This window comes from Festucalex cinctus, chromosome 2, assembly GCF_051991245.1.
Source record: "Festucalex cinctus isolate MCC-2025b chromosome 2, RoL_Fcin_1.0, whole genome shotgun sequence".
Classification (NCBI taxonomy): domain Eukaryota; kingdom Metazoa; phylum Chordata; class Actinopteri; order Syngnathiformes; family Syngnathidae; genus Festucalex; species Festucalex cinctus.
Window position 1 is genome coordinate 26,976,768 of NC_135412.1, and position 11,548 is coordinate 26,988,315.

Genomic DNA, 11,548 nt, shown 5'->3' on the forward strand with positions numbered 1-11,548 from the left:
GTTTTACCAGCCGTTTCTTTTTCAACCCGTTGCCCCGATTGTCTGCGTGATTTCCTTCTTTCTTCTTTCTCAAGTCGACTGTCCTCTAAATCCCTTTGTAAGTCCAGTCGGAATTAGAATCAAGCTCATTTCCTTACAACGAAGCAGGAGAAAATAAAGTGTTAAATGAACAGGTTCACTGCAAATTTGACCATGTAAGCTTTGTTCTCTTACTCTTGAATTAAAAATGAAATTGAAAGGAAGTGAAAATGTCTTATTTCTAGTCAAAACTAATGTATTTGCGCTTAAAAAAAATAAAAAATAAAATTCGCTTGAAGATTAGTGTAAAGAGACTTGTTTTGACTAGAAATTAGACAAATATGTTTAAGATGTTTAAAACTTAAGTTCTTACACTACTGCTCAGCCTGGCAAAGAAATGTAAAATGTTTAAACAAAGAGTAAATTACAAATCCGTTTGATTATTTACTGTCTACAAAATGTTTACCACATGATCAAAGAGAAGAGCAAATTGTCACACTCTTAAAATAATTGTCTAAGCCATTTTTTGCAAATGTTATTTTTTCTGCCTAAATCATCTCCTCATGATGCAAATGACTACATTTATTTGTGCTTCCTGAAAGAATCTGAAAAAATGACTTAGACGATTATTTTAAGATGGCGACGAAATGCTTCACTTTTGGTCAGATTAAGTAAAGAAGGGTAAAGTAGCATAGTAGCTGAAGAGAGTCAAATTACTCAGATATAATGATTTGTCAAAAAAATACATTTACTAACATGTTGAGACAAACCATTTCCGAGCATAACTACACATATTTGAACTATCTATGTTACACCAACGTGTTTTAACAATTATAAGGACGGCAAACTAAACAACTCATACTGAAAAATATTATTTATAATATATTTTATTTTAACTGTTATATTTGAAAGTTGGTCATCAAGAGGGAGTGACAACAGGAAAAAAAGCTTAGTATTGAATAATTACTGTTATTATAGCTAGTCAGTTTCGTCTGAGGCAACAAGTGCATGTTTCTGCATTTTATTACTTAATTAATTACTGTCTTCATTTTCCAATATGCCCCTGGCCTCTTATCGTCCTCTGCTGTCACATGAGAGTCACTATAAATCAAACTGTTGGTGGCAAGTTCGATGGAAAGGTGCCTTTGTTGCTATAACAACACTCGCTCTGCCTTCAGGTTAGAACATAATACTGCTAATAGGGGTTGAGCCACGCAGTAATAAAAAAAAAATAAATAAAAAAATAAAAGTGGAGTCATCATCGTAACTAACTGAGCTAATGTGGCTTTATACATGATGACCCAGGAACACCCTGCCGTCGTTAGAGACTTAAATAAAATACACTGGAAGCAGCTTTTTTTAATGAACCAGTTCATTTAATTGTGCATACTGTTAGGGTGATAAAGGAAGACATCAGAAATGGTTAAATCATGTGAACCAGAGGGTCTAAATGTCCATTTAGTTTGTTAAATGACACTAAACGTGTGGTGTGCTGAGGAAATATAGGATAAAGGTGTGGAGACATGATTTTTGTGAGATGACATTTCTTGAAATGGAGAAGAAAAAAAAAATATGATTTTTGCTGTTTGTACCAGGTATTAATCAAATTATGTGTTTGCGAACCTGCTTCAGTCTGTCCAACTATAATTTTGTATGTTACCAAAACAACCTTATTGCTTTTGAAACTCAGGGGCATATTCATTAAAGGTTTGTGTCGCCTTTGCACGGCGCTAGCCGGTAAAAATGGAGCAATCCGGGAGCGCCTAATTCACTAAACACACGCAGATGGGGAAATCCGTCACTAAGTGCGCTGCCAACCAGATTGCGCCACGGTGCACCGGTGTTATTTACGCGTATGTAAATTAGGTAATTTGCATACATTTGATGCAAAATATGCCCACCCCAATGCAAATGAGACTCATTGATATACAGCGTCTAATTCACTAACGCCAGCGCAAATAGCCACATGCAGTTTGCGTGACGCAAATAACGTCTATGGAAAGCATGTACAAACCTGCCACAACCTCGATCCCGGGATCATGACAGCAGTGCATGTGGCATGGTGCACGTCCCTTCCTGGCTGATCACGCAGAGAGGAAAGAGAGAGAGAGAGAGAGAGAGAGCGATGGAGGGGGACATTTTTCTATGTTGGTTTGGGACACATAACGTAACCCGGGCTTATCGGCAATGGCGGGGAGGCATTTTACGATCATTTTTACGTGCCAGATGGATACTGTACGCCCACACCAACCTCTGAAAATATATATTTTTTAAACGATCGCACCAATAATTTGTATTTTATGAATGAATGACGTCGTTGTCGTCCTCTCTGCTCTGTACAGCTCAATGGCGTTATAAACGCTTACTCTCGGTCCAACCTCACTTTCTGATAATGTCATCTTTCTCGCAACTGTTACTATAACAACGTTGTTATGGTGCAAATCCATTGCAATGTGTGGTGAATCAGGTGCAAATTTGCTCCAAGCTGTCAGTTTTGTGGGCGTGTTTGCACCGGTATATGATTAGAGCAATATCCTTAGTGAATATGTGGGTAACTGGGCGCAGACTGCGGGTGCAGTTGTGGTGCAATATTTCACGCTATTACCGGACGCAGCGCATTCTTCGTGAATATACCCTAGTGTTTATTGTCTTAGATTAGTCAAATTAATATCAAAATTAAACCCTATAGAGTATTTTACCTGCTAAAGAGGAGACAAAACAACAACTGAAAGAGGCTCTGATGGGGGAAAAAAAAGAAAAGAAGAAGCACAACAGGAAGAATGTAAAAGTTTGGTCATAAGCTTGATGCTGTTATTGTAAAGAAGTTGCAAGTTAAAATTAAGTCTTGTGAAATTTAATGTAATTTAAATATCTAATGCAAAATGTTTTCTCACCTAAAAATATGGTGCTTCATAACATTTAATGCTAACTTCTTTGTCATGTATCCGATTTAAATGTAAATAAATACAAATACCTGGAAACAGAAGATGCAATATTTTAGACTACTTCAAGTTCAAGAAAAGATGAACAATGACTGCATAGAGGTGAATAATGTTTGTGCATGCAGGAACAAACAGTGTCCGAGTTGAGGTAGCGAGAAGGCCTCCTCCATCAGGCTCCTCCCTGAGAGAAAACATTCCAGCAAAGAGGGGAGAGCGCAAAAGGAAGTGGAACGCCTCCGTCTTACCACCCACCACCCCACGCTTGCTTGGTGGACCTTCAGTGCGTGTGAAGACGTTGTGAACCTCGAAAAGTGAAGCTCGTCCCTACAACAGCGAACAGGGGATCATGAAGCTTGTTTTCATCCTGTTACTTTCCACAACCTGGATGCTGTGTGGAGCTCAGCTCTACTACCAGGCCCTGATGGACTATCTGGAGAACAGATTGTTGGCTATTGAGGTACTCAAATACACTTCAAATGGCTTATCCTCATATGCATGCATTATTGAATGTTTACACAACAGCAGGCTAATCATCAAGTGGAATCAATGTTTCCATTGCATTCATGAAAAGGTGCATAAATGTTCGTGCACCCAAAAACAAGTGAAAACCATATTAAACTCGTCAGGCCAGTAGCTGCCAATGTCAGAAGAGAAACAACACTACAGTAGACATGAACGCCGACTTGTCCTCCTGGGTCTCATCCAAAAGCATCTTTTGAAAAGCCAAACATTGCAGCTGAGGGAGCAGATGGGGTAATGACTAACAAGAGGATTACTTTATTACGTTTGCTTTCCTCATGGAGACGTCCTCGCAAGTGAAATTATTCAGTTGAATGTGTTATTTTTCTTCGGCTTATGCCTTTCCAGGAGGATATTTATTTTTCATAACCACTCGTCACGGTGGCAGCAAAGCGTAATTGACAATCTTGAAGCTGTTATCAGCATGAAATTAAAAAAAAAAAAAAAAAAAAAAAATCAAACAAATGTACAGCCGAATGAATCCTGCTCTCTTGGGACTTCATCTGATCAGTGGATTGAGCCAATTGTGTGAGTGTTATACTTGAAAATAGGTTTTATAAATAACAATTTTCCCAACACCAGAGTAAAAATAAACAGCAGAATGACACAGTATTTCACTATACACCACTCACATTTCTGCAGATATTTAATTGCACCTTTTCATTGGACAACACTGAAGAAATGACACTTTGACGCAATGTAAAGTGGTAATGTACACTTTATTTTGAAAAGTTGAAAATGTATAGTTCACTCAAAATAACTCAAAACGTTCATGCACCTTCTCACACGAAGAGGTGGCTTAAAGCAATGGTAGCTATTGCGGCCAGCAGGTGGCAGCAGAGTATACGAGATCAGCAAGAGCCATGTTGCAGCAAGCTCTTTTTTTGTCAGTGCTTTTACCAGGAATGTGAATATGGACGAAACTTGGTTATATTCTAATGCTAATTGCTGCAAAACGGAAACAGATACAAAAACACTTCTTTTTTTTTTCCTGATGAAAACACACTCTAATCTTTCTTTTGGTGTGTTCCATGTTTTTATAGCAATTGAACAAAATATTATGTGGGCCTTGCAAAATCAGTCAAAATCCAACATAACAGCCGTAAGCAAAGGAGGTTGCATCAGTGAAAATGGCTGGGAGTGAATGAGTTAATAGCCAAAGCCCCTGGTAACAAAACTGAGTAGGCCTACACTCCTAAGCAAAAATGTCCAAATTGAGCACAGTCATTTAACCTCCCCAGTGTCATGTGACTCATTAGTTTTACAAGGTCTCAGGTGTGTTAAATTTGGTATTACAGCTCTTACACTCTCTCATACTGTTCACTAAAAATTAAAAATGGCACCTCATGGCAAAAAAACAACAACAAAAAAAACAAAAAAAACTGAAAATCTGGGGGGGAGTTTTGCTCTACATGAAGATGGCCTGCCCTAGGCTAATTGCCGACACCCTGGAAATGTGGCTGGAAGCAGGTGAGGAGTACAAAGTCAATTGTTTCTTGCCTACTGTCAAGCATGGTGGTGGTGACAGTGTCATGATCTGGAGCTGTATGAGTGCAGCCAGCATTGGGAAGCTACAGTTCATTGAGGCAACCATGAATGCCAACAAGTACTGTGACATACTAAAGCAGAGCATGATGTATTGCAACATGATAATGAACCCAAACACACCTCCAAGATGACCACTAGTCATGCTAAAGAGGTTGAGGCTAAAGGTGATGGACTGGCCAAACATTTCTCCAGGCATAAAACCTATTGAACATTTCTGGGAAGTCCTCAAATGGAAGGTGGGCGAGCGTGAGGTCTCGAATATCCGCTAGCTCATACAGGAGTGGAAGAGGATTCCAGGGGTAACCTGTGAAGTTCAAGCTCTGGGCAACTACATGCGCAAGAGAGTTAAGGAAGCACTGAAAAATAATGGGTGGCCCCACAATATATTGGGCATTTTCACTTAAGGGTGTATTCACTTTTGTTGCCTTACGTTTAGTTATTACTGGCTGTATTTGAGTTATTTTGAGGGAACCATAAATGTATACTTTAAAAAAAAAGTGGTTACAATGACTACCTTTTGTTTTTGCCTCGTTAATCATTTTGTTTAAAGTGTCAATTCTACTGTAGTGGTTTCCACAAAATGCACAATAACAAAGCTAATACAAATTCAAAATCTTTTGAATGACATCACAGTGGGCCATGAGTCTTCATCTGAGCTGTATTTGTTCTTCCAGCATTTTGTTTACTGTTGTAGTTGAGTCCTTTGTAATCACCTTCTTTGTCTTCCTGATTGATGAATTGGCCCAGCAGCGAGCCCCGGACAGACAGACCAATAGATTCATTACTTTATTCATCCAATGAGGGAAAAAGGGATGTCCATGCTTTTTTACTTTAATTTATCAAGTTATCAAAAACAGTCAATCAAACAATTTATGTTATTTATATATTACAGTATTAAAAAAATGCTACTTGAACATATTTCTATAAGGCAAATAATTTAGGATTTTGGGGTGGTCAGAGACCATGTAATTCAGCAGAAAATATCAGCACCTGCACAAAACAGGATCTGAATACGACAAACGGGCAATTTGCAGTGAATGTGATATGTTCAAAACATAGGACCTTGACAGGCCAAAAAGTGCAAGAAGCAATTTTTTTCTTATAAAAATTATCTTTATTCACCACAGTGTTATAAAAATAAATGTTGTTAACAGTTTAATTAATCAAAACAAAAACTACAAATGTATTAGTAGGAAATGTCATTATTAGTAGCCTGTATCCCGGTTAAAAATGGACAACGGGCCACAAAAGGCCCCTGGGCCACAGCTTGGAGACACTTGACCTAAAACAAAGTAAAACGCATCTGCATGTCAATATTTTTCAGGACCACATGCACTTGTGGCAAGACCAGTCACGCCAATACCACATGGAACTTCAGAATTTACACAAACAGTCCAAGAAGACGATGGAGGGCATGAAGCAGGCACACAGCACGCTCTCCACAGACGTGGAGGCAGCGGCGGTCCGACTGAACCGGGTGGAGCGAGACATGGACTTAGTGGAAAGACGGACGTCCCCGCGGGCTTGTGCTAACCGGGCGGACCGGGTGGTGGAGCAGGGAGTGTGGAGCCAGGAGGAGAGCCGAGAGGAAGAAGAGGAGTGGGAGGAACTGCCCTCCAGAGTGACTGGTGAGATACGTCACTTGTGGACTCAAAATGGTCTTCAATGTTTACAAATGTTTAGGCTATGTTACACTTGTTGAAGAATATTTGATGTTTACAGTGCTATGTAATGGATGTTCAGTTCATCCGAGTCTTAAAGGAGAGGTGTGTGAATTATGGCTGATGGGCAACATAAAGCCTACCACTTATTTCATTTCGAAAAAAATGTGGAATAGGATAAAAATGGTTGGATAATATAATTTGCATCCAAAATAATTACTGTACATTGGTGTTAACCCTTGTATTTTATTTTGTCAGCAGATTATGTTGAACATTTTGGATCTAAAACTATTTCACATCATTTTTCTCTCATCTTGTTGATGAAAACATTGACAGATTAGCACAGACAAGATTTTACAAAATCAGATTTTCAACTCGTTTTTGTTGAGGTACTAAAATGTCCATAGATTTTAGTCCAGTTTTTATTAAATGAAGTACATTTTTGTCTTGTCTTCATTAGTAGAAGAAAATGCAGACTGATTTAGTCCCAGTTATTGTTTATTATTGAGGGTTTTACTCTAGCTGAGTTTTAGTCCGATGAAAAATGTGTGTTGACAAAATTAGTTATGTTTAGTTTTCATTGACGAAATTAAATGATTGTCCTGAATAAAACTAGACTAAAAAGTTGACAGTTTTTGTTGACTAAAACTAGACAAATAAAAGTGTTTTCTTGGACTAAAATAAAAGACTAAAATGCTACATTTATAGTCGACTAAAAGTGAATTAAATAAAAACGGGATGAGGTTGACTAACAAGCATGATTGAACCTGGACTAAAACTATATTTAAAAATGGCGGATACAATTAACACTACTGTACATTTAATACACGACAAACAAATGAAGAAATAATGATTATTGCCAGCCAGTGTTATTATATTTTATTTGAAATGTTCATTAAAACGCAAATTGTCTTTGATGTACATTTACATTTACTTGTACATGTGTAAGTTTGGTTCATCAAAGTCTACATTGTAGACTCCAAACGCCACTTAAATAGTCTGCAACGAGTCAATTTCCAGTGATAATTTCTAGGGGAAAATATAATCTGAAATTGGACTAATAGTGATCAACATTTCTGTTTATGACTTCTGATTCTGAGACTCGGTAGAGTCATTTACGGGGCTAATACATGGTGTGAAAAAGTTTAGCTTTATTGAATCTCATCAGTATTCATTTCACTGGAACATGATGTGAAATATCAAATACGTCTTAATTGGTTCCAAGTGATGATGTCTGATCGTGAAACTCCTTTGGGAGTATTTAGGCAAAATGAACGATTTCCTCAATTTCTCTCGAAAGCCAATAACTCACACACAGACACACACACACACACACACACACACACATCCAACATCCAGCGCAATTATGATGCCTGCACACAGTCATGCAGTTTAGAATTCAGCTTGCTCTTTCTCCCAGAAGCAAAGAGCAACGTAGAGCTCATTAGAGACATTGTGTCCATTGTGAGGTGACCCCAAGATGAACTGGATTTCCTTGTAAGGAAAACCTTTTTGTTGGAGTGCCTGATGCTTATTTGCCTCCTGGTCATGTCTGAGGAGTCTCTTTTATCCCATGCAGCTTTTATGTGTCTTTCATCGAACTGCGTGTGCTTCCCTCAAGGTTTTAAATCGGACTTTGCGCCATATAGTTGTTGACTCCATGAGGGAATTACAGATACGTTCCCAAACTTTCAGAGTTGTTTTTTTTCTTTGAGAACCATTGTAACTAATGTTGAGACATGAAGTACCTATTATTTATTATTTATTTCAGTCAGGGTTGGCTTCTGATCATTAATTTTCTGAAAGTTATTCACTGTTTTCAAAGGCCCAGTCTGCCGGTTTCACTCAGGAAAATGCACTTATTAAATACAGGATGTACACACTTTAACTTTTTCTCAGTGTACACATCTGGGCTAATGTTAAATGAATGGCTTCTATTTTAGATTTCGTTTAATTTTCGTCAAAAAAAAAAAAATGTGACGAAAAATATGACCAAAGTTTTTCGTCGACGAAATGATCACTGGTGTCAATGTGACTACAATGTAAGTAGATCAGTCGTGGTCATCATCGATACATGACACTAGGTGGTGAAGTTCACTGTTCAACTATAAACTGAAATTTCATAAAGTATGTAGAATAGGCGGTTCTGAAAGTGCATGGATGCATGGATGGATGGATGGATGGATGGATGGAGCCCACACTGCCACCAACTTTTTGCATTTTGTGTCTCTGTAGACTGCGTGGAGATCATCTCTGCCATCCGCTCGGTGAAGATCCTGAAGCGAGTGGGCGGTCCTAAGGGCGTGTGGCTCCGAGACCCCCGGTCATCCAAAGTTTATGTGTTTAACGGGACGGAGGGCGACACCATCTACCAGTTTGAGTCCGTCAGGGAGTTCCTTCAGGGCTCTTCAGAGGTCACCCTCGGTCGGCCGATCAAACTGCCGTCCAACTGGATGGGCAGCGGGGTCGCTGTTCACAACGGTTATCTGTATTACATCCAGCAGGGGGAAGACACCAATGTGGTCAGATATGACATCCTTGGTGGCGAGCTCATGGATGTAGCCATTCTCCCTGTGGAGAGCCGAGTTGCTGTTTACAGCCTCAACCCTGAGACGGTGGCAGATCTCGCAATGGACGACCAAGGTCTCTGGCTTCTTTATGCCAACGGTGAGACCGAACCCAACATCAACCTGGCAAAAATGGATCCTGTCTCGCTGGATATCGAACAAATCTGGGACACCCGCTGCCCGAGGGAGAACTCGGAGGCGGCCTTCATTGTCTGCGGCGTCGTCTATGTTGTTTACAACACTCGGCTGGCCAGCCGCTCCCGGGTCCAGTGTGTGTTTGATGTTAACGACAAGGCGGTGAGTGAAGAGGCACCGCTCTTTTATTTCCCCCGACGGTACGGGGCACATGCCAGTCTAAAGTACAACTCTGAGGAGAAACAGATCTACAGCTGGGACGATGGCTACCAAATCCTCTACAGACTGACAACCAAAAGGAAACTGCTGGTTTGACAACCTAAACAAATTTCATTTATGGTAATTTTTCTTTTTCTTTTTTTTGTCAAATAAAACATGTCCTGTAAATTAGAAAAACATGGAAATACATAGTCTCACTATAGTTTCCATGTTTACAAACATTTTGATTGTTTTCGAAGGCTTTCAATTGTTTTCAGTATTTACAAAAACAAGAAAGTAAGATTTGTTGAACTCTAAAATAGTTGTCTGTAGTTATTACTGTACTGTACTGTACTAAAATTGTTGTTTGCCGTTGTAACAAATACACATTTTAAATAGTCAGCATTTTTCTGCTGTCCTCATTATTATATTAAAAAGCAAAGAAAACACTATTGCTTGCTTTCAGATAATTCAACTGCCATAAAATTGTCATTTAAAGTTATTTTGTTCTAACATATATTTATGTACGGCAATTTGTGATAAATTATATTTTAAAAATACTATATTGTATATATATATAAAGTCATCCATTCAATTCATCTGTGACAAAGGAGCTACAGTGCCGTGAGATATAGGAAGGAGTGATAGCTCATGTAGATAACAAAGAAACAGCATTTGGATGCATGTTTTTATAGCCCTTTTCACCAGAATATTACACATTCTGTACTTCCGTGTGGCATAAGACAGAGCTTTCTCCAATGGCACCCTTAGTAAACAAACCCATCCATGTCAGTTGAGAGCGATTGATAAAACAGAAAAATGCTTCAATTGTGATTTTAGCTTTCTTTTCTAGTTTGAAATGTGTAAAGAAAAACGAAAATGTTACATGAGGTAAACTGCTTCCAAGACAGACATAATGCTGTCTGTCATTTACATTTCAACCTGTGAGTTCATTACAAAACAGGTGTGGTGGAAATTCATACATAGTAAACATAATCACCGAGGGAGTTGCTAATGAGTTGCCCGAATGAATGGCGCAGACATGCCCGAGTTGATACTAGCTAGCAGGCTATAGCCATGAACTTTTGTTACTCAAATACATTTTACACATACCTTTGAGAAAATGTCTGCCACGTCTGATGATAGAGGATTTGTTTCCAGTCTGCCCTTTAGAAGTACACTATCGGGAGAACTACGACAACCCACCTCGCCCACAGTTTCCACTGGATCCATTTTTATTATTATTATTATTATTATTATTATTATTGGAGGAAATTGGTCAAGCTAAACCTTTTGGGTTAAGGTTACCTAATTGTGAAACCCCACACACAACAACTTTCTGACAATTTTGAGTACATGTACAGTAAGTGATTAACAAGTGAAAGCACAGCGCATTTGCACCCTCATGGTGCTCAAAGTGCTTTAACGCATTGGCCTACTTCTCATTCACTTTGTGAGGAGCAGCATTTTTATTCTGTGCATGTCCAGATTTATTCCCGGTACAGCACACCCTTCGATGCCATGTCACTTATGTGTACACTGTTAGCTTTAGCTCCTGAACTGTTGCTTCACTTTCTCTGACACACTGCCACCCACCCATTGTTTACAAACAATATGACATTAGCTCAATTTTGTTTCCTTGTTTATTTTCATTATATGAATATGAATTCTATGCAGAACCAATCATGAGTGGGCTTTCCCAGCCTTTCACCATCTGTCGCAGATTTGTATTACATGGGATGCAAACAGTGGCACTCTAATTACTAAAGTCTGCGTAGTGACCCTGAGTCAGTGTCATTAAGTAATTTCGCTATTATTAGTAATGCCCAAAATACAATCTGAGCAGAATATGCATATTTAAACTGAACAAATCAACTAATGACGATAAAAACAAAAGTTGAATTACTTAATCTTCCTGCTTTGTTTTGCTATCCAGTTGGTATTTTAGACATCACTGTTG

General features: G+C 38.8%; 1 protein-coding gene across 1 annotated transcript; it reads left to right on the forward strand.

The window, feature by feature from the left end:
• Positions 1 to 3,220: 3,220 nt before the first annotated feature.
• Positions 3,221 to 9,954, forward strand: olfml3a (olfactomedin-like 3a). Its single transcript, XM_077515365.1, has 3 exons — positions 3,221 to 3,417; positions 6,352 to 6,655; positions 8,924 to 9,954. Exons 1-3 carry the CDS (start codon positions 3,307 to 3,309, stop codon positions 9,703 to 9,705), a joined length of 1,197 nt encoding a protein of 398 aa, XP_077371491.1. The 5' UTR covers positions 3,221 to 3,306; the 3' UTR covers positions 9,706 to 9,954.
• The last annotated feature ends 1,594 nt before the right edge of the window (positions 9,955 to 11,548 follow it).

Bases quoted from the DNA above. Each gene is read 5' to 3' on its own strand.
- olfml3a (XM_077515365.1), top strand. From the start codon at position 3,307: ATGAAGCTTGTTTTCATCCTGTTACTTTCCACAACCTGGATGCTGTGT. The intron at 3,418-6,351 runs GTACTCAAATAC...AATATTTTTCAG, and splicing joins ACAGATTGTTGGCTATTGAG to GACCACATGCACTTGTGGCA. The intron at 6,656-8,923 runs GTGAGATACGTC...GTGTCTCTGTAG, and splicing joins ACTGCCCTCCAGAGTGACTG to ACTGCGTGGAGATCATCTCT.